Source organism: Squalius cephalus, assembly GCF_949319135.1.
Source record: "Squalius cephalus genome assembly, chromosome: 21".
In the NCBI taxonomy this organism is placed as follows: domain Eukaryota; kingdom Metazoa; phylum Chordata; class Actinopteri; order Cypriniformes; family Leuciscidae; genus Squalius; species Squalius cephalus.
In genome coordinates, this window is record NC_137142.1 from 25258846 (window position 1) to 25284030 (window position 25185).

Genomic DNA, 25185 nt, shown 5'->3' on the forward strand with positions numbered 1-25185 from the left:
AAACATATTTCTGACAATAAATGAAAGATTTTTGAAATGGCATGATTATTTTGTCTCGGCGGAGCTGAGATGAGAACAATCGGAACACGGCCGTATTCTTGTTCAGCTGCTTCGTTGTCAGTCGACCGTGATCGCGCACCGCTCGCGCATGCCATGCACATCTAGGTAGGCCATGTACAAACTCCGACATGGATAAACGTACGCAGCAATATATAATGAATGTTCCTGGGATATCCGTAGTTGCGCGGGATGTGGAAGCACGCAAAAGTTCCAGAACCTTCTACTGCCTTGGGAAAAAAATAAAAAACTCACGAGCTGCTGGCCGCCGTTGCAGCAGCAGATCAATTTTCAGCACAACGTTGGTTGTACAAAAAGTGCCCTGGCCTTGAATGACAAGGTAAGGAAAATATGTTTGGCACATTGTATGGGTCACTATATCATAACAAGGTAATACAATGTGTAATCAAGTGATGTCAATTCCAGCGTTACTGACGTGACATTTGCAGTAAAAACTTGAAATATAAGTTCTCAGAAAATGCATTTAATACCAATATATTGAAACTGTTTATATATCCATACTCCCTTAATAAGGGAGTCCAGACATTAGAAAAATATCAGTCTACACATGCGTTTTATATTTAATATGAGGGAAATAGGCTACACATGCCGTGGACCTGACACAAAAAATCTTTAACTTTTAGGTGGCAAAATATTTTTTTTGTATTTTTTTTGCACAAACCAAAAGTAATACTACCCACCGGATACTCTCCACAGAACATAACATATTCATTTTATTTTTCAAGTTCGCATTTATGAGGAAAAAAAAATGTTACGGACGTGAGCACTCTGAAAGCAGCACTAAAAGTCTGTTTAAAACTTTCATTATAGTAGACAATAGATAATCAGGACACGGAGGCGCCGGCGCATGAACTGGAGCTCGTCTCATAAATTAACCGAAACTCAGCGTAAGGTAGCCTACTTGCCTGACAGACCTGAGAAATATATCTATAGAAAGCTTGAAATGTCTTCTTTTAAACAGAACAATTCAAAACGAAAGAAAACAGACTGCTGCTTGTGTAATCCGTATGAAATGTGCATTTCTCTCTGGTGCGTTCACTACTGCGAAGATCGCGAGTCAGCATCGTCAACTTCATCTATGCAGGGCACTGACACAGAAAACACTTGTTTATTAATAAACAATTAAAATGTCTCGTTGCTATATTTTACATATTCATAATCATTACTTTTGGCGGTCCTTTGTGACAGCTTTTGGGTGCTTTATTGGCAGCGCCACCCTTACATGTTACATGAACACACCAACACATCAGAACCGAAAACCATAGACAGTAAAATAAATTTTTTCAATCCCTGTTTTGGCAGGGGGAAAACTGATCAGAAAATGTAACGAAAATGTAACGAAACGTTGTAGAAATGTAGTGGAGTAGAAAGTATAATAATTGCTGCAAAATGTAACAAGGTAAAAGTCAAAAGTAGCCAATGCACTACTGATTCTACTTAAGTAAAGTACAGATACGTGAAAAATGTACTTAAGTAAAGTAACGAAGTATTTGTACTTCGTTACATTCCACCACTGCTGATTAACAGTAATGTAAATGCTAAATGTCCTAATACCTGTTGATACTACAACAATGCAAAGTATGCTCTTAACCTTGCAGTTTTTCACATATCATGTAAGACTCAATTTCTCCATTTCTTAGCACAAAACTCTCAAGAAAATGCCATTTAATGGTTTATTTTTCAAAAACAAATTCCCGGGGGGGCATTTTTTAAAATAATTTAAATACAATAAACTAAAAATAAATTAAATGAATTACATTTTGAAATTTAAATAAATCAGAAAACAATATTAATGTTTTAACTGTATTTCTGATCAAATAAATGAAGCCTTGTTGAGTATAAGATACTTTTTGTGTTGCTGGTTTGTGGGACCATAAATGGCTGTGTGGTTGTATTTTTATGGTGATTTCTCCCTATGCTGCAGGTAGTATACTCTTAGCCATGCTTGAGATGATTATAGTGGACGGGCTGTCAGGTGCCCTGCTCCTCTGAGGCCTGAAGAGGATGAGACCACATTTCTGATCAATCCAGACTGACAAACCAAACAAAACCCTTTACTCTGTGCCAAAAGCAAAACTATCACAGACTCTCTTAGGATCAGAGAGATGAGCAAAACCCTGTGTGAGTGGAATATACAGCACAAATTATTTTTTGTTTCTGTATGAAACATGCATCCATTTAAACAGAGAATTACAGTAATGCCTAGGCTTTCATTTTAGAAAAGAAAATCTGGAAGTTCTTGTTTCAACGGCAAAGGTGCAGATAAGATTTTGTGAAGCACATTTATTTTTAATGACCATTCCTGATATCCGTATATTCAGTCAGAACTGAAAAAGACAGCAGTACCAACTCTAAACAAGAGGACGACAGAGACAAAGATAGTGCGAGAGCGAGAGAGAGAGAGAGAGAGAGAGAGAGAGAGAGAGAGAGAGAGAGAGAGAGAGAGAGAGAGAGAGAACACAGTGGCATGTCTGGTTTAGTTTAAAGCAAACACTCATTACTGGCATGTAAACACTGAGTGTTTATTATTCACCTCATGCTACAGAAACAGTGAGTTCATGTGTGTGGATTCAGAACTCAATAAACACACAGATGGATGGATGGACCAGCAGGGCAAACACGCATGATTAATCACCAAATTGCCCTTTGAAGTGGAGAAGTGGCCGAGGGCCTGAGAAAGAGCCTTGCATCATAATCATTCAAGGAAGGAAAACAAAAGACTGCATTTATTTGATTAAAAAAAAGAGTAAAAAAGAGTAAAAAAAAACAGTAATATTGTGAAATGTTTTACAATTTAAAATAACGTTTTTCTATTTAATATTTTAAAATGTGATTTATTCCTGTGATGGCCAAACTGATTTTTCAGCAGCCATTACTCCAGTCTTCAGTCACATGATCAAGACATATGATGATATGGTGAGAAAGAAACATGTCTTAATATTATTAATGTTGAAAACAGTTGTGCTGCTTAACTGTTTTGTGGAAACCGTGATTTTTTTTTTTTCAGGATTATTTGATGAAAAGAAAGTTCAGCATTTATTTTATTTTATGTTTTAAGATTATAAATGTCTTTACTGACACTTTTGATCAATTTAATGCATCATTTTTTTTAATCTTATTGACCCCAAACTTTCGAATGGGAGTGTAGATATGACTTAATATCTATGGGTATGCAAAGCTATAGGTTATGTGAGCTATCAATATAACAGAAAATGTATTAATTAAAATAAATTAAAAAAAAGTAAAAAACTCTTTACTTGAAGCCTATATATATATATTTTTTTTTTTTTTTTTTTTTTTAAACAGCATTAAAACACATGAAAAACAACCAATTTCAGATGTAGCAAGGAATCTGCAAATATTATAATGCATTTTAACTTTGTTTACAATTATTTATGAAACAAACTAACTAATGAATCACAAGCTACCTTGTAACCAATCACGTCAACATGCCGGCGGGCTTTAGCATATCATTAACAGTGAAATAGCAGGGGAGTCTCGAGAGGAGCCAGGTTATTCTGCTGATATGAAAAATCGGGTAGATTTAGCAATAAGGCGTATACCGGTATTACGATGTTATGATGAACTATGTGCCTTTCTACACTGATGTTCTGAGTTGTTCAAAGCGTTTGTAAGGGTGCTGATATTTAGAAGGCAGCTGACTGACTCAGACATGGTGAACAGGAACATGGTTTGTGTAACATTATTAGCTGTTAGATAACATAGTCAAGCAAAAGGCTCATATTAATTACCGCTATGTGTCTGACGTTGTAAAGAGCGACACCATTGTGCAGCGTTTACCTCGGTAAATTAAACAAGTTAATCTCTGAGCTGACATGAGTGAGTGGAGGCGGGGCTAATTTGCATATTCATTGATCTGCATATACTAAATGTTATATTCAAGCTATTTTAAGGCATGAAGAAATTTTTTTCACAGGAAAAAACTTTTAAATATGTAATTTTGGTGATCAAAGATGAGTTTTAAGTGATATGATTATTGACTACAGGGGGACTATAAGTATATTTATAATTAAAACAACATGTGTCAAAGCAATTTTGTAGTATTTCAAATCAGGCACCAAAAAAAGCACCCTCCCCCTTCTGCGGGAGGGTAAAATCTTGCATGACACCACCTCAGGATATAAACAGACATACGAAGGGCAAAAATGGGAATAAAAAACGAAGAAGAAAAAAAAAACCTCCAGGGCTCCAAGAACATAATATGATTCCAGAGGAACATTTTTAATGCTGAGTGTTCACCAAGCACAGTGGGACAACCATAAACACTGTGCTATGCTTAACAAAACATTTCATTATAGTTCAAATATTTCTAATTCTCTTCAACTTCTGCTTGCTTTGAAAACTCATATTTCTTCTCCTTGGTTTTACATTGCACTGAACCATACAATATCCCACTGTTAAGGCTGTTTTCCTGTATTTTTATTTCATAAAAAAATAAAAACCCTAAATGTCTCCAGACTTTCGGGGGTCCTGCGCCAGCCAGCTGAGCAACTTCCATTGAGATGAATGGGAATGCTAAGAGATAGCTAAGCTTTCTCCAGGTATGATTGACCTCTTTGCTGTTGAATGACAGCAGATTACAGCAAGTACACCCAGTCCAGCACAACATGAGGTCCAGAAAAAGTTTGATGGAAAAACATAAGACAGGGACTGAGAGAACAAATAAAGGGATGGAGAATGAAAACAGCAGGTGTCAGACACTGGGCATGCCCTCTAGATATCTGTCTAGTCCTACTGCTCTCTTAGTTTGAAAAGAAAGCAGAGAAACAGGTGAGAGAGAGGAGGGGAAGAGTGTGGTACACCAACTGCCCTGTGTTGATCCTTCTAGCCACACGGTAACAGAGCCTCACCCTGACTAAATAAACAGAATGTGTGTGGCCGTGGCGCCTGCTCGCAGGAGACTGAATTAGCAGATAAATCCTCGGAGTGCCACATTTCACACTGAGACAGCTCTGTGTGTGCGCGTGTCTCACAAAAGCATACGCAATTGTTGCTCGCAGGGTTTAAACGTTCTCGCTTGAGTACTCCTCAGGAGAGCCTGTCTAATTAAATAGCGGCTTCCTCGTGGATCACAAGCACACAAGCACACAAACACACACACAACACTCGACATTATAAAAAGGGATATTAAATTGAAATGAAACAAACATTTACAAGATGAGTGTAGGAGTGGTGAACAGGAAACTATGCTGCTGCTTAGCTACTATATTTAAAACACCAAACATTACTCTATATTAAACATGATAAACAGATGAGTAACGTGTATAAGCAAAGTCTGAAAGCATAGATAGATAGATAGATAAATAGACAGATAGATAGATAGATAGAGTACACAACAGTTCAATAAACAAGATGTCAATAATAACTACGTTTTTGACACATTATTGCCAGTTAGTTCTGTTGTTTTTGTTCTACCAGTGAAAATATTTTTAATAAAAAAACATGGGTGTTTTCCTGAAGGAATGTCAGTCTTTCGAGTAATCTTTTCAGAAACAAATCTTTCGAGTAATGTCGATTTAGAATGTTTTTAAATGAATCGTTTGAATGTATGATTACTGCAGATGTATACTGCAGAAAGAGAGAATGACAAATCCAGATAACTTAATATAGTACAAAACCACAATGTCAAATAACGTCTTATGACAGTATTTATTATGTCATAGTATCTTGAAACTCCTGTACAAGCAGCGTTTTGCACTCAAATAAGATTACAAAGGGTGCATAGCACTCTCAGATGACCTGATAAGATGAATATATAAAAATGAATACATAATCTGCAGGTGATAACTGAATGTGTTTAATTATCCACCTAATTATGTCTTGAGTTTATAACAAGTTTGTTCAAAATAACATGCATCTTCTTGAGAAAGGATGGCACCTAATGGATTTGCTGTATATAAATTGTGATATATAACACATGAAAAAAAACACGCGAATATCGCGGTTGCTGCAGTTACTTGCATTCCTCTGTGGTTGGCTTGTCAGTAGTGCGATACTACCATATTGCGGTTATCGCGACAGCCCTAGTACTCACTTTTGTTGCCAGCTATTTTGACAATAATGGCTGTATGTGGAGTTATTTTCAGAGGACAGTAAATATATACTGCTATACAAGCAGCACATTGACTACTCTAAAATCTATCCAAGTTTCATTTCTATAGTATTGTCCCATGAGAAGATATACTAAAATGTTTGCTGAAATGTGAGGGGTGTACTCACTTTTGTGAGATACTGAGATATATAATTATTCATATTTTTTCTTTTCTTTTTTTCCATTTGTGTAGCTATGTAATATTTGCATTATGCAGGTTGTCCTATGAAAAAATATTAAGGGTACTCAAGTGTTTGCAAAACTTTTATGGTAAAAATATCACATACATATTGCAGACTAACATCAGCAGCCCAAAGCAAAATCCAGATAAGGAGAATTCAGCTGAGAGGAAGTATGTCTACATGAACTGCTCCAACAGTACCTTTCCGTCCTCCACCAGCTTCTAAACGAGTACCACATCTCCGTCTCTCCCGCCGTGCTGAACAGACAGCTCAGCTCATTACAGAAAACAGGTGAAAACAGGCTATGGGCCACCTGCTACCTTCCTCTCTTTCTCCCTTCAATCTGTCTTTCTCTTGATCCGTCTTTCTCTCTCATTTTATTTTCTCACACTCTCGCCTTTCCTTGCGCTTTCAAACAAAGACACAAAGCAACAAAGAGAAAAGAACCTTGAAAGAGACCTTGCTGTTCACGGTCTCACATATTCTAGAGATTCACTCAGTTTCTTGCACTCTCTCTATATATAACACTAGCTGAATTCCTTGTCTTGCCAGGTTGACGACTTTCAAAATAGCACTGAAAAAAAAAAAAAACATTTGTGAACTGTGACCCTACAGACCCATAGAAAAAATAAAATATTTTTTTATTGCTTTAATATCTGTTGTTTCTTCTAAATGTCAGTGTAATGAGAGCAAATAAATACTAATGTTTCCTGCTTTAGATTTCAGAGGAAAACTTTAAGAAGAGATATCAATGTCACAAACATGCCAAAATACCAAAGTCTGCAATCAAAAGTCAGATAATAGTCTTAGCTATGCATTTAAATTAACTCTACAGCTCTAAACTCTTACTGCCCACAAGTTCCTAATTTGTGTCTATTTTTATTTCCCTTAAGGAGTTTTAAGAGAACAATAGGCTGTAAAAATGATATTTAATTGAAACTGAGAACTCTAGTAAGTATACATTTGTAGATGCCAAAACTCTACACTCATCTTTACTTTTGTCCTTCATTTCCTGCTGTAGCAGCTTTGAACAAATCAGTTGATGAATGATTCAAATGACTCACTCATAAAGAGAGTCACTTGTCGCCACCTACTGGTGTAATCATGTAACCTGCAGGAAGAGTCTTTCTTATGACAGTATTTCTTATGTTTTAGTATCTTGTAGTGCTGCACGATTAATCGTATCGCAATCGCAATCGCGATGTCAAGCCTACGCGATTATATGACGCAAAATGCTGCGATTTTATATTAAATAAACAAATTAGCGCTGTTAACGCACTTATTAATGCAAATGCTTTTAAACCATTCATGCGCGATAAGACATAAAAGAACGAGCTGCCTGTGAATGTCCTCCTGACACACAGATAGACGCGCGCCAGTATCAAGTTCTCTTTCGCGGTAGAACGTTCAACACACATGTATGCCAAAATGAACGCGCTGCCTGTGAATGTCCTGACTGTGACAGACAGAAAGACTCGCGCTAATATCGTGCGTGCGCACAAAACAGCATGACAGAATACAGTTCTCTTTCGAGCTTGAACGAACAATAACACACACAATTATGCAAAAATGTCTTTTTGTCGAGTGTCTTCATAACATAAGAGTAGTCTTATGATGAACATGAAGAGTTGTGATGACTCGTGAAAGAATGAGGCGCGTGTGAGATCCGCGTCTCTGACAGCGGCTGGTCTTAAAGGGACAGTACAGTAGCCACTAATGTCGCTAAAGTTATTCTTTTTTTATTTTTTTATTTTTCTATTTTTTTATTTTTTATTATTATTTTTCTTTACCCCTGACATGTATGGTTATATGTACTCTTGTATGTAAATTATGTTTTGTTCTTGTTAAAATGCAATAAAAAAAAAAATCTGTCACTAAAGTTAATCAAAGAACAAAGGGAACAGAGAAAAACACTCACTGCTCTTGACTAAAGAACTTTTTTCTTTAGGCTGATTATCACTAATCTGTGTGTGCATTTATTTTCCTTGAGAACCAAACAAGTTGACTCATGAAACCATTTGTTTATTATATCGCATATCGCAATCGTAATCGCAATATTGACCTCAATTATCGCAATATGACATTTTCCCCAAATCGTGCAGCCCTAGTATCTTGGAACTCAAGGTCAAGTAGCATTTTTCACTCAAATAAGATTACACCTTATAGATTGTCTTTTTCTGCTAAAATAGCCTTTGAAATAGTTCTCGATGTGATCTTGGTACATGGATACAGGAATTTGCTCTCATTCAGACACGAGCATCAATAAGTGTGTTTGCATGCACTCTTGATAAAAAGTTTGATTTCAATCGGACAAAAGCATTCGTATCTTTTTAAAATTTCCTCCAGTGTTGACATAGTTTAATGTTACATTTACTAAATGCCATCAATAGCAGTGTTGGCGAAAGTTACTTTTAAAAGTAGTTACAACACTGATCAATAGTGCATAGAACAAGTATTATGTATGTTTCAATGTTTTGTTGTGTTTGCAGTACAATATAACTGCAGCAGGCATGTTATCAACAAAGAGAGAAGCAAATAGGACAAACAGTCCCTCAAAACACAGCTATTCACAGCTGTTGGGCCAGCTTACTCGGCTCATTTCACTGAACACAGAAACAGGCACATCTGAAGATAAAATGGGGTACAAATAGACATGCAGACCCAGAACTCCAGACGTAAACATCCAGACCCAAATACAAACCAAAATCAGAGCAGATACATTTTCATATCCATTTACAATTCTGCATGTAGTCTGCATCAACAAGTCTGAGAGAACACACCTGTTAGAGCAGGAAACATGGAAATGAAATGGATGGAGAAAGAGAAAGAGAGGGTGAGGTAGACAAAAATATAGATAAATCTTCCAATGGAAAAAAATAAAAATATATATTCCAGTAGATGGATCCATCTTCCATGTTTCATCATTATTACAAGCAATCTGATTTTTAAAAAAGTAATTCATATTGAAATGAATTGCTTAAAGCATATTAAGATTGAGACTTAATCTTTTCATGATTATCAGAGAAGGAAGGTTGTTGCAGTGTTATCTGCTCAAAAACATGTGATTCAGCACTCGGGCTGCCATCGCTCAGGTTGGGTGAGTCACTGTCTTTAATCACTTCAGCGGTTCCCATGGTGACGTGAAAGTATATGTGCCAGGCACTTAAACTTGTTGGTGACTGTTTGCAACAACAGGTGGACAACAAAACATATGGCTACTAAGCTGACCTTCACGCAAGTTGATAAGAAGCCAATTTAATAATGCCTAATGCTTTTACAATGAAAATTATTGGCCAAACGGAAATAGGAAATTATGTCATTCTTAAAGTTTACTGATAAAAAATTCTTTGCCATCATGACAATTTACTGGAACAAAATAATAGCGCTACACAAAGATACCTACACGTACATCAGTTCCACCGCCATGTGATGTGCTCCATGAGCGAAACATCAACCACAACATTGAGCAGTACCAACAAACAAGCCAAATTCATCCATGCGATTCAGGCATGAAGTTTGAAGTTATACTGCTTGTGTACCATCTGACTTTCTACCCACGGGTCACATAAGTGATATTTAAAATAAAAAAGAAAGAAAAAAAGATAGAGGGCATGTGGAAAAGAGAAACTTTTGAGAACTGTGTTTAAGTCCTGGGGAACTCATTACTGCTTAATACATTATCAGTGCCAGTGGCAGTGGTGCAGCCTGTTACAAATACATCCACACAGCACTGTGTCTTTATGGACCTCAGTACATACACACATACACATCCACAATCAGGGCATAGTGTCAGCCCCAAAAGTGCTATTTAAGCCACTGATAAGTTCACTTTGCCACTGTGAACAGAGGGCTCGCTGACACAGCACAGCAGAGGTTGCCATTAAAATTAATGTCCTGGGATTGGAAAGACACTTAGGTGGGAATTAATAACAGAGAGCTTAGAAGAGGGTTAAGTCTGTGAATAAAATGTGCTATGATGCTAATGAGAGCATGATAATGTAAGGAAACTTTGTGTTTAATTGAAGGGCTCATGTCTATCACTCTCTGACTGACAGGGAGGATTGCTGACGATGGGTAATGTAGTCATACTCACAGCTGGCATTGGTCCCCTTTGACCCCTTTAGTGGTACAGTAGCATTTCCCTGAGTTGGAGTGGCACACGTTAGCGTGGTTGTTACATCTGCAGGCTGGAGAGAAGAAAGAAGACAGACAGATAGAGAAAGACAAAAAAAGAGGGAAGAGGAACGTTTAAAGGGACAGTTCACCCAAAAATGAAACCTCTGTAATTATTTACTGTTCCAAACTTGTATGACTTTGTTTCTTCTGTGGAACACAAAGGAGACTGTGGTGGTGCTTTTTCCCCATGCAATTACAACGAAAGGGGATTGGAACTTTCAAGCTTAAAAAAAGACCCAAAAGCACCATAAAAGTATAAGTAGTCCATCAAAATGTTCAAAAGTCACTCTGATGAACAGCCCTAATTTAAGTCAATTTTCACTGATTTATTGTCTTTCATTGTGCTGTTATCAGAGACTGCATATACCAATATGGTCCACTTGTACTACTAAGAAAGAGAAACTGCAATCGCAATATGGTGGCTCTTGTAGAAGGAAATCCTGCTTCCTAAACAAAGAGCCAATCGTCAATTGGCTTGTCATCGCATCACTGCACCTACAGTTGTACTGGTAAGAGAATGTTGCTGTGTGAACGGGACATTTTGAGACTCATGTAAGTAAATGCGGTTGTCAATCCCAAAAAACTGACATTGTGAACCATAGAAATAGTTAGTTTCCTGAGATTTGTGCTTAGGACTACACATGCACATTGGCTAGAGGAACCTGAAATTTAAGCTATTTTAACTCTCATGCCACAATTTATTGCTGATTTGAAATACATTACTGAAATGTGAGTTTGGCAAGCAGTTTTCATGATTTTGGTACTTATCCAAGCAGAGATTAATACAATAGCTGCCTGGAGTTGTTGTAAATATGGCCACCGAGTGAACTGACATTCTTTGAAACTTTCAGTGAGAACTCAAGAACTAGAATCGGACTCGTTATTTAAACTGCTTCAAATGCATTGAGACTTAAAATAATGACTCGTTCATAAATGGGAAATAACTTTTCACATGAACTCTCATTAATGCACCATTTTCAGATAATTTGTACTTTTAAGTGAACTACTACAGTCTATAAATAAACAGGGCACAGTTTGCATATAAACAGACGTGACTATTTTAACAAACCTGAGCCTGCATCTCTGGGGCTAGTGTTCCTCTCATTACAGATGCAATTCTCATTAAAGGTTATCAGATGGTAATATCAGAATGAAACCACATTCACTCACACATAGACAGAGTTTAACAGTGCAGCAGAGACAAATACAAATACAGACAGAGAGAGAGAGAGAGAGAGTTCATTAAGCAGATTATCATCACTGAGGTGAGGCTCCTAAACAAGCAAACAAGATACTATTCCATTCTTTACAACCCAAGTCAATGCCGCTTTAGATAAAAGTGTCTGCAAAAATGACTAATTAGATTAATTGTAATTGTTTGGTTATTTTAACTCTAGATTTTCCAAATCAAGATTTTGTAAATTAATCAATAATTATTGAAATACAATATTCATTAATTCATTCAATCACTAACTTTAAAAACAAACAAAAAACATAAAAACTGCCCCTAAACTATGGTTGCTATTGTTGTGTGGTTGCTATTGTTCTTGCCGGATGCTTGGTGGTTATTTAGTGAAGTGAAAAGAATCCATAACCAATTCTCTATAATGTTCTGGTTTTAAAACATGGTTCAATGTAAGTCTAGGGGATTAAGGGATTTTCTTACCTATTCTATTGTGGACAAGGTGAAAATCTTAAGTTTAATTGCTTAAGAAACTAGCACAACTCTCTCCAACAGCTGTGGTGGACTAAAGTGTCCGCTGAATGACTGCTTACTGATAGCATTTTCTTCCTAACTGGTATCTGAGGGTTTTTGCAGCTAAGGATGCAGGTGTTTGTCAGTACATTCATCACCTTCACAAAACGATGACACAGAGGTGACTGCACACTATGATGAGATAAGGCTGTGTTTATGTTGATCTAGTCATATGTCTTTATGTTGTACACATCAATTAGCTTGTTTAATTACTGTGCAATTTGTAGAGTATGGCTGTATTTGCAACGCTACATGCTGAACCTTCTCTGGTCCAACTGATGTCAGCAGATTCCACATGCCTTAAACTGCTTCTCCGCCCGGAGTGTCATTTTAGACAGTGCCATTAGACTATAAAATGAACTAGCTGCCTTCACAGAGCAACCCTGCATAAAAATGTTTTTCATTCACTTGTTTAAATAGCATGGAAGAGCTCTCCCAGCCACAGATTTTATTTGGATCCAGAATACAGCCATAAAAGGGCTGTCATATTTCTAAATAAAACAAACAAAGAGCATAAAAAAAAAAGAGAGAGACAGAGAGAGAAGAAAAGAACACAGACTTTTTATCAAGAGGCTTTATAGCTTGTTGGCTTTTTATCCACATGTCTGTTCTTTACACAACTCTCAGTTCAAATTCCCCCAGCATGCACTGCAATCGCTTTTTCATACCAGTCAACAAGAGACAATTGACAAAGAAAAATATTTTTTACTAAAGATTGTATTGTTGTTGTCTGCTTTGGTGAATCACTATTACGACTGCTCATACATAGTGATAAGATGTATATATACACACACACACACACACACACACACACACACGCACGCACGCGGACATACATACATACGCACGCACATACATACAAGTTATTTTAAATTGTAATAATATTTCACAATATTGGTGTTTTACTGTATTTTTGATCAAATAAGTTTCACCCGTCACATAATAAAACTATATATATATATATATATATATATATATATATATATATATATATATATATATATATATATCTATCAAGGCTATATATACGTCAAGGCTTCAAATCATGTCAGTATAAAGACAAGGAACCACATACACAAGATTTCCACATGATCTCAAATGTGTACATGCAATTTTATTATGCATGTTTGTGCATTTGTGCATCTGTATGCGAGTCATTTTGACAGGACTGTGGGGACAGGCTGCGGCATAGTGTCGGTGGCTCCTCTCTGCATGCTCCAAAAAGATTTATAGCTAAATTATGATGTGTAAAATGTACTCACATTATAGCAGAGGAACAGCACTGCCTGGAGGTGCTGTTTCAGCACTTGCTCTAAAAGCGATAGACTACAAACACACACATGCACATGCGCACACGTACAATCTCTCATAAATATATCTGCCAAAAGCCATTTAGGCCCTGGAAATGACAAAACACACACTCACAAACACGCTTACAATGAAAGTAGTCACCTAACCATGTCTAACAAAACTTTTTCATAACGCACACAAACATTAGCATATATCTGACATGCTTCATTTAGATCCACGATAAAGCTTAATGAAAGAAAGGAAATACATATGAAAATAAAGGGAGACAGAAGAGATAAACTGATATTTGTATGCAAACAGACCGTGGAACATAAGTGACAAAACCAGAGTGAAGGCTTTCATAAATCCTCACAAACAGATGCACACACACATACACACAGAGATGACATTAAAGCTGATGGAAGTTAAACCAGTCTTGAAAGGAACACTGCACATTTAATTCAGAGTTTATGACTGGCTGAAAGTAAAATCTGATAAAGCAAAGAGGGTATTTGGGTTTTACTCCTAAATGGATATATTGTTTAAGAAGTGAAAACTGTTAAGTGTGCCAAACAACTCTAGATCTAAGGCTGTCACGGTGAAGGAATTTCCCTTGCGGTAATTTTGAGTGGCTCAATAGCGCGATGTGCGGTATTATCGCCATTTATTTATTTATTTGGATTTATTTATTTATTTGTTTATTTGTTGCTATATAAATAAGTGTTACGATGTGGTCAGCATGCGCAAAAACGAGGACATTTTCAGTAACCAATGTAACCGAAACTAGGCGTTTCTCAATGTCAAGGATACTTCCTTGGCAGGACTGGTCCTTCCAAGTCACTTCCTTCAGAGGCTAGGCGAGGCTCCTCTTCAGCATTCTACTGTCTATGGTTTTTCAATGGCTCTGGAACAGGCTAGCAAGTGCACGCCAGTGCGTCATTACGTCAGTGAAAATGAAAAACAGAGCGTTGCTATGGACGCAGTTCTGTTCACTCAGGCAATATAATCGTTTTTAAATCAATAAACTCCTTTTTAATCATATTGATTATTTGACTGTCAAGTGTGTTTAAACAGTGCAGGTCAATTTGATCCATAACATAATGGATGTAATTATTTTTTTAAAACAAATGTTTGGTAACGTAAATATATTTACATTTGAAAGCATATTGACCCGTTAACGCTCCGACTCCGTTAGTCCGTTAACGTCCAACATTTTGAATTTTTTTAACAAGATAGCAAAGCTGCACGCATAGGATTGTGGGTGATTTGAGAGCGTGAAGAGCGCAAAGGCTACACATATGCATCCTTTCCTGTATATGGGATATTTTTCGAACGAAGGACTCAGTCCTTGGTGGAAATTCCGAGGATCCTCACATTGGAACAGTCCTTCGACGGATGTCGATGACGTAGCATCCTCGAAATTATGGCTTCCGAGGATCCTTCCTTGACATTGAGAAACGCCTATAGTCTCTGCGCATTTAAAAAAGACTGTCACTCAGTGTGCAGTTACGTTGTTACGGCAACGGACTGACTTTGAGCGAGCCATTAAACCGTTAATTCAACAAACAAAGCTAGTTATTTTAGATTATAAAGTTTTAAATATGAATATTTTTCTTACACAAACGCATCACTTCGCTTCAGAAGGCCTTTATTAACCCCCTTGGTTGACTTGAGGGTGAGTAAATGATGGGCTAATTTAAATTTTTGGGTGAACTATCCCTTTAAGAGGAAAGGAAATGAAACGTCATGTACCATCATTAATCATTTACCACTTAATACTCAGTGATTTCTACAGCTCTCACCTCTTAAAATGCCCTCACCCTTTAAAAAAAACAAAAAATTTTAAGCCACAATGATTAATAATCATCATCACTATAAAAAGTGCAGTGGGCTGCTTGATGAAACTAAAAAAATAAGTACTTTGTTTTTCCCTTGACTTCTCGGTCGCTCTCTTTCTCATTCGCATTAGAGGGCTAACCAGTGCTTTATTTCCATCCTCTTACCCATATTTATAACCTTATTGGATAAGATATAGCCTACACATGCATGCACGCAATATACAGGTATAAGAAAGAACTATAATTTTACTCCAAATGCAATATTCCCATCTCTGACGCAAACATGATTTTATATAAAGCACACATACAGCCGTAATGGCAAAAGCCACAGTCATTCTGAGTAAATTGGTTCCAGGTAAGTGTTTCTCCACTCACCTCTATGGGGCAGAAGGTTTTAATTAATGGATAGGAAGGTGAGCCTGGTGCTGTGCCCCCCATGACCTCAGTTGTCATCTCACAGTGATGTGTTACTATCCTGAGCCAAATACAGCAGATGCTGCCAGCCGGCTCCATGGAGACATCTCAAAGACTGGAGCCACTGTACTGGAGCTAAAGGACAGATACAGTCCTAGTGTACTATACAATACTGCTGATCTGTCACTGAAAGACTATTGGTAGATGGTAGAGCTCTATGATTAATCGTTAAAAAGATTGCAGTCTCGATTCAAACACCCACACGATCTTATTCCTTAATGACAGCGATTCGGCTATGTGTATTAAAACTTACAAGTACGATAACAGCGAACATTCAAATCTGCATTGGCGCCACTGACCCACAGAAACCAGTTGTCATGTATAGGTATGAAACAGCTTCAAAAACAGTCTTTTCAACCCAACAGTAGGGCTGGGCAATAAATCGATTTTATCGATTAACTCGAATGTGTAGTTTACGTCGACTTGTTTGAATGAAAATCGTTTTTCTCCCGACGCTCCCCTCTGGGCTCCCGTAGTTCCGAACGGGCTCAGCGTTTGCCATAGAGATACACAAACAGCATGGCAAATGAATAAGACCACGGCAGCACAAGCACACCCACCAGAAACATTTACACACTGAATCTGCAGGGCTGACAACTCTCACGAATTCACCGTGAGACTCACGCAATTGTCACTTTTTACACGCTCTCACGCCACACATCCATTTTCTCACGCAGAGAAAAATCGCAAAGCAAAGAGGACACTGACACCGACAGACAAGACAGAGAAGGTTACTATTGATATGAAACAAATTCTCAGCTCTCAGATTCTGTCAATTTAATTACGAAATTCAAACAATAAACACCGTTTTGGCGCTTGTAAATGTGACGTGACAGATGGCTGACAGATCTCAGGTCAAGCGGCACGTTTACCGATCATCTGTTACTCTTTACTACTAAATAAACACGAATGATCAATAGGTAATTTGAAAGATACAGTTCAACTTAGTGAAATGTAATCAAATCGATCGATCAGGGTTTTTCAACCGCGGAAAGAGATCCATAAAATAGCTGGAGAACAATGTCACGTAACGTTACATTTACCTCAGGAAAGCCATTTAACGAGCATAGCACGCTAGTTGGACTTAAAAAAATTGCTACAGAGAGGAATATTTTGCTAAATATGATAACTATATTACATATTTATTATATTTCACCTATATCATTAAAATATTTTAACGTTGTTATTATAAAAAACAAATTATATTTAATTTGAGATGTTATTTTTAACCTTTAATAATAATACCAGCTGACAGGGCTCTGTATGTTTACAGCATTAGGTGAGTTTTTTTTTTGGAGAACAATTACCATAACACATTAACGTATCTATTGTACCTAATATTTATCCAAAGGAATCGATATTGAATCAAGATCAGAATCAAATCACAAGAATTGAATTGAAATTGTGAAATATGTCAAGCAATAATAAAAACAGTAGCATAGCAGTCACTGTACCATGTAAGCATTGTGTTGTCACTAAACTTATTATTTTATATACAGGTGCTGGTCATATAATTAGAATATCATCAAAAAGTTGATTTATTTCAGTTATTCCATTCAAAAAGTGAAACTTGTATATTATATAGACTCATTACATGCAAAGTGAGATATTTCAAGCCTTTATTTGTTATAATTTTGATGATTATGGCTTACAGCTTGTGAAAACCACAAAATCAAAATCTCAGAAAATTTGAATATTACATGAAATCACACAGTAATTACACAGTGATACCATGGTAATTGAAACAGGTTTTGGTTCTTTTGGCAGTGTGGGCAGGTGCAAATCCTGCTGGAAAATGAAGGAAGCATCTCCATAAAGCTTGTCTGCTGAAGGAAGCATGAAGTGCTCTGGAAATGTCCTGGTAGACGGCTGCGTTGAGTGGACCAACACCAGCCGATGACATGGCTCCCCAAACCAACACAGACTGTGGAAACTTCACACTGGAATTCAAGCATCTTGGATTGTGTGCCTCTCCATTCTTCCTCCAGACTCTGGGACCTTGGTTTCCAAATGAGATTTTTTATTTTTGAAATTAAATTTTCCAAATGAAAATTTGCTCTCATCAGAAAAGAGGACTTTGGTCCACTGTGCTTTATTAAATCCAGAGTCAACGCAGCCGTCTACCAGGACATTTCCAGAGCACTTCATGCTTCCTTCATTTTTCAGCAGGATTTGCACCTGCCCACACTGCCAAAATAACCAAAACCTGGTTCAATGACCATGGTATCACTGTGTAATTACTGTGTGATTTCATGTAATATTCTCATTTTCTGAGATTTTGATTTTGTGGTTTTCACAAGCTGTAAGCCATAATCATCAAAATTATAACAAATAAAGGCTTGAGATATCTCACTTTGCATGTAATGAGTCTATATAATATACAAGTTTCACTTTTTTAATGGAATTACTGAAATAAATCAACTTTTTGATGATATTCTAATTATATGACCAGCACCTGTATATATATACACATCCCCCCAATCCCAATCGACCCATTTTAAGCTATGTTACATTACATTATGTTACATTTTCACTGTTTACAATGGTAGGGCCTGCCATCTTGTTTTTTTGGATTGTTGTTTCTGATTGCACTTTAACCCCAATGGGGAAATCCAGATCAAATCCCAGAGGGGAAAATCAAAACAAAATCAAATTAAAACTTGTTTTGAACAATTTCTTTGTCATCTGCAGATTTATTTTAAGTAGGGGGAAAAAAAAATAGATTTAAATCGTAAATCGGATTTTTTGTAAAAAAAAATATTTTTTTTAGGCCATATCGCCCAGCCCTACCCAACAGGCAACAGTATAATTGTTTCAGTGTTACAATAATTCGAATTATCACAGAAGTAGCCACTCATCAGCTCATTAACCCATGTGATAATGAGCTGATGAGTTGAATCAGGTGTGTTTGATTAGGGAGACAAAGAAAACGTGCAGTGTTGGGGTGCCTTCAGGACAGGTTTGGGAGATTTGTACAAAACATTAAACATTAGAGATTTGTACAAAAACTTTGATTCATCCAGTAAGGAAACAAGTAAAATCTTCATGATTGAGTAATTGAATCGTTCATTCAAACCAATTATTTTAAATAAAGAATTCAAATGAATTAAATGTTTTAAATAGACCGCAGCAATTAACATTGCGTCAGAACCTGTAGCAAATTGTTAATTTTGTTTAGTTGTCTTTTCAGAATCTTCAGATAATCTCTTTTTTAAACTTTCAATTTTTTCCCAGAACCATGCAGCTCTCATAGATTATTATTATTATTAATATTATTATTATTATTATTATTATTATTATTATTAGTAGTAGTAGTAGTAGTAGTAGTAGTAGTAGTAGTAGTATCAAATACTGTAGAAATTATTAAAAGTATGTAAAATATGTATTGTTAAAAATATAAATTAAAATAAAATTTGAAAAAATATATGTAGGGTCCATCCAACGTTCTTGCTTCTTTTTTTCTGTTTTCACCCCGTTTTTACAGGTATTTATAAAGAATGCCAAGAATGACCTTCTGTGGATACACCCCAATCACCTTAAACCCAACAGAAGCTTGTACAACACAAACTGGATGTGGCAAAACATGATTAGATGCCACAGTTGTTTTGTTGGGGGTGAGGAGCATGGAGGGGACAGGCGCTGCTGAGACCTTGCTGTGTGCGAAAAGCAAACTGCCATTTCAAACAGATCCTTAAAGAGATTAGAAGGGGGAAATGTTAAGAATGAGAGGCAAAACGGAGCTCTCCTCCATCTGGGTCTAAAGTTTGCCCTCCTGTCTGCTCTATACGACTGCCACCATGTGCTTGTACTCACTGAGATTGATGCCATGAGTGAATGATTAACAACAATTATGTAGTTTAAGACAGAAATATACATGATATACATACACAGATATGCTGGTTTTCTTGTACCTATCAATAGTTCATAATATGAATATGAGTTCATGTGTACAGCATCAGTGAGTTGTACCTGGTACTGCATCAGTGCAGAACAAATACCAGAAGTGAAGTGAATCATCTTCAGTGAGCGAGGTTTCTTAGAAATGTGAGGCATGTACCTAAAGATTTATGCAGAAGTAAACAGGAAGAGGCAATAAAGGGAGAAAGAGACTATGGGGACATAAAGGCTAGAGAGAAAGCAAGTGTGCTCTGATGTTGGTTCACTAAATGCCTTTTTGGTTCGGTCAGTAATATTTAAATGTTCTTCAAATGTTCAGATTTCTTTAAAAAAAAGTGCAAATGTGTTTGGAAAGGCTCAAATCAGGATTCAGGATCAAGACAGAGGAATAAGGTGAGAAAAACAGCTGCTTATTTACCTGTAGTGTTGCAATTAACAGGACAATATGAGCATGCATCTCTCAAATGTTCATTATAATCTCATTATATACTGTCATACTAGTTCCACCAGCTTCACAATCATTAGGGAATCTTCCATCAGACACTATAATTAGTGGGAGTGCGCTCTATCTTCTTACTGAGGCAACAAAGTTTATAAAGCCAAAACTCAGATTCAAATGGATTTTAAAGCCATCATTACAGGTTCATGTTTATATAATCTTTGAAAGACAGATTAAACTTTTTCTTCTGCGACTGAGGGGCTTAAAATTCCCCAAATGGATTTGAAGGCAGGGTTTGAAATTAACACCTGCCAACCCTCCAAATGTGGGGAAAAATCAACTGTGGCAGGTAACGCTGTCAAATCACAAGCCAATCTGGCGTGTTACTTATTAGGTTACTCACTCTGCTGGGGAAGTTTGCGTAAGACAAATCTGTGCAAATACTCAACATCATGATATATTTAATACATCGTATTGCGCAGAATGTGCGCATATCTGGCTTAATTGAACGTGCACGTCACTACGCAACAAATAACTGCGCGCTTGTTCATATGAATTGAAGAAAAAGCAAAGATTAAACAGCATTTGGTTACCAGAAAAGACATTGTTAATTTCCAATATCCTAAATTTTTTTTCTTGCACTGTTCTTTGCACTGTTCTTTTTGTTCTTTGCACTGTATTGATCTGTCCACCTAAAACACATTTTTGGTGAAAAGGATGAGGATGAAAGAGGAAGGGAGAAGATGGCTGGATGACAGGATTTTGTTTGAATAAGAAATGAATGTATGATATCCAAATTAATAAAAAATAAAAATAAAAAAATAAAAAAATAAATAAATAAATAAATAAATAAAATAAATAAATTATTATTTATAATTATAATTATATTTTATAATTATTTATTTATATATATATATATATATATATATATATATATATATATATATATATATATATATATATATATATAATGTTAATCTGCTTAATTTCTTATCTTTTTCGGCTAGTAGAAGTTCTGAATGGCCGGTAACTTAAAAGTAAGTGAAAAAGTTCATTTCAAACCCTAGTTAAATGGATAGTTCAAGTTGTTCCAAGCCTGTATGACTTGCTACTGCAGAACACAAAGTAATATTGTGAAGTATGTTGGTAACAAAACAGTCCTGGTGATTATTGACTTCCATTGTACAGACAAAAAAAAAGGTTTCTCAACATATCTTCATGTTCCACAGAAGAAAGAAAGCCATACAGGTTTGGAACAACATGAGGGTGAGTACATGATGACAGAATTTTCATTTTTGGGTGAACCATCCCTACATACAAATTATGGAATTCATATCTTTGCATTGAGATTAAATGAACACGTTATTCAAGCTGCAGGTCCAGCTATGGCTGTCATGTTGGGTGACTGAACAGGTATGTGTTTTATACCTCAAGCAGAGAATGACTTATACAGGTCAAATAAAGAGAGGGAAAATGAGGGTGTTGGGTGTGTGTGTTTGTCCAGTCAGAAGCCAAGAATAGCACCGCTGTAGGGTCAGTATGACTCTGTCAGGTACACATACAAACCCAAAAAACAGTAAATGTCTACAAACAAGTACATGGAAAAACACTACCGAATATGGTAGCCAAGCATTCACACACCTACAAAGACACTTTCATTTTATACCATAGTGAGGTATAGAAAACGGGATTTTATGGGAAGTGAGTATGATCTGTAAGAGCAGAAAAGTTATCAAGCTAAATAACCATAACAATGCATCCTACATGTATTAGTGTGTACATCCAACACACTCATTGCTGTCACACTCAATGAGCACTCTAAAGGTGATGATACACAGGGCAACTTTTTAAGCAATGTTGCTGAGCAATGTTGCCGTCAACGGGCCACCCGATGAGACACAGGGCCCACGACCGATCTAAATGACCCAGATAGAAATGTATTGCCCATTTTCAATGGGAAAGTGCCCAAGCAACAATCGCTCGGAATGACTGCCCAGCAACATTGCTCAAAAAGTTGCCCTGTGTATCATCACCTTAAGGCTAGTTAAGGCTAGTTGTTGCAGGTTCCCTTACAATACAATGTACACTCGATATATAAGTCGCAATTTATAATGATAATAACAATATCATAAATGGACCAGGCAAAGGCAGCTTGTGATTGCCTTAGCAAAGTCTCTGAGAACCTGATATAATAAATAAATATAAAAAACTTATATATATAAATGTTTTTTTTAAATTGGAAAATTAAGGTGTGACCATTATTAAGTGGTTATTATTATTAATAATATAGTATTAATATACATGTCGTTAGCTTTACTTAAAATTCCCACCATACCACCAATCTCTAATACTCTAAGACTCTTAAGCCCACATACACAAGTATGATCATATATCACAGCTTTCATTTGTAAAGCATGAATTCCACATCTTTCAAAGACATAAACACACATTCATACACAAAATCCCAGGACTCTGTCTGCCCTCTGTTGTCCTCTAACTAAGAGGGCCATTTCAAACGGACACGTCCTCCATCTTCCACAGACTGTTTTCTCTCTCTCGTCAAGGGCAGCCGGCCACGTGTCATATTTTAACCTGATCTTACTTTGATGGCCTGTCTCTTTTCTCCTTCAGACAACACACGCACACACTCTGTGAGAGATATCCATCCAGCCTTTTCTGTTCTCCACACAGTGGGCCGCTCTCCATCTCTCCTCGTCTAATCTAACACAGATCAGTGGCTTAAACTTATTAGTGTAGAGGTGAGGTAAATCTCCTCCGCTCACTAACGCTGAAAAATGACACTGCTGTATTAGTGGTGGCCACAATCAGAGCATTAAACACACATGCACATTTACATCAAGACGCAGTCTATAAAGCACTCTTAATCACAGAGGAATTCAACAGGGAGGAGAAATAGAGAGGGAGAGCGTGCATCCTTGAGAGATGTGGAGGGCCGCACATCTATCAAATCTCCACTGTGAGCGCTGGACCGCTCGTATAGGCGAAGAGGAGGGGCGGCAGTCAACTCCAGGAAATAAGAAAATGATTAAGAGTGATTTAATGTCACAGAATGTGGAGAAAACGTGCATCTGTCCGACAGAGAATGATGTTATTACACCACCTTCCTTGCACCTCTTCGTCTCTCTGCTGCCTTTCTCTACCCCCTCGATGCAGTTTCATCTCTAAGAGCGATGATGCTTGTATATAAACTCAGTGATTGGAAACCAGGAGAAAAGCCACAGTGATGAACTAACACGAGGAGCCCATATCAAATCAATACAATTTGCGTCAGGTTGAATACTGCACTCATAATGAAATATGGCCTCACTAACCATTACAACAAAATTAGATGGGGGACACTGGGATATCCTGTGGTACATCTGGATGCAGGCAGACTGTTTATGAATTAACTACTGCATCGATTTCAGTTTGATATATCGTGTGGTCACGTATACCTTAAAGGGGTAGTTTAACAAAATAATGAAAATTCTAAGATCCTCTACTCACGCCTCATACCTTTCCAGATTTCCCAGGCTGAAATTAAACCTGCCATAGCGAAACAATCTGGAACGGCATTCAAATAAAAATTAAAAAAGGGGAAAAGATAGTGTCAATCCATGGTATGTTCGCACACATTTATACAAGTATTCTGCTTCCCTGTTGTCTTTCTGGTAGAGGCACATTTGCTGTTCTAGTAAATTCACAAAGTTAAATGCAAACAAATGCACCACCATTTATACAAACACATAATATATAAACAATAGTATATGAGGGATTTTAGAATATTTATCCATAAATGAGAGCATTTAATTTTTGTATTTCATTTATTTTTCATTACCATTTAATTGTATAATGATCAAACTAAAATATCACACATTAGTTAGATGTGTGTGTTTGATTGATTTGAAAATGTAAAAAAAAAAAAATCGAATAAAATGAAAAAGATTTGATAGAAAAATTGTGGAAAAAATATTTATTCATATTATAAATGGAAAACAACATCTGGATATTCAGATAAATATATCTTTTGTGTTCCACGGATGGCAAAAATCATGCATGCTTGGAAAAGTGAGCAGATGAGGACAAAATCTTCCTTTCTGGGTGTGAAATCAATTCCTTCAAGAGCCATACCCTCTGATTTACAAACACCGACAGACATACTTGTAAACATAAACATGAAGAGAAATATCTCACCTTGGCATTTCCCTCCATTAGTTGGGTCTCCATAGTAACCAGGTAGACAGATCTGGCACTGCGACCCAGTTGTGAGATTCTTGCACTGCTCACATACACTGCCATTAACACAGACACTGTGTCCGTTACACTGACATGCTGAAACATAAAGAGAGAAGAATGTGTGTTCATTTGATTAGACTTTTTTCAAACAAACCATAATTTACAGGTTTTGATGAGTGCACATATGTGTTTTTTTTTTATGTGTACCTGGGCAGGTTATGTAGGCCCAGTCATAGCCTTTTTCCCTTGAACATATACTGGTGTCCAATACCCTCTCTCGGCTCTGTCTACTCAGGCTCCTCATTGGTCCACGGTATGATCCCTCAATACACTGGCCCTGGCCTGTGTCTGTAGGGTCTCCGCACCAACCACAATCAGGCTGTCCCAGGCACTGACCACATGTACGATGACCTGAACAGTTCTGAGCTAGAAAGAGAGAATATTTAGATAAATTAGTAAAAGATAAATTAGTGTTTCCCAACCCTTTTAGCCTTATTTACCTCCAAAGCACCATCAGTAATCTCCACTAAAACTATTAAAATCGTTTACTTTAATTGAAATAAAGCTAAAAAAAAAAAAGAAAAGAAAAAACGAAAACCATGAAAAACTTAGTAAAACTATAAGCTTTAACACTTTATTTTGATGGACAACAGACATTCTACTGACTATAAGTTACTTTGCAAGTACGTCGACTTATTGTCCTTAAC

At 36.7% G+C, this 25185-nt stretch overlaps 1 protein-coding gene across 2 annotated transcripts in view; it reads right to left on the reverse strand.

Moving 5' to 3' along the window:
* The window catches only part of atrnl1a (attractin-like 1a), a 260286-nt gene that overhangs the window by 145839 nt on the left and 89262 nt on the right, over positions 1 to 25185 (reverse strand). For both annotated transcript variants that reach the window (XM_079856417.1, XM_079856418.1), the window contains exons 19-21: positions 24686 to 24904; positions 24437 to 24574; positions 10466 to 10559 (exon numbers count right to left, since the gene is read on the reverse strand). In XM_079856417.1, coding sequence (XP_079712543.1) covers positions 10466 to 10559; positions 24437 to 24574; positions 24686 to 24904 — 451 coding nt within the window. The remainder of the gene's footprint in view (positions 1 to 10465; positions 10560 to 24436; positions 24575 to 24685; positions 24905 to 25185) is intronic.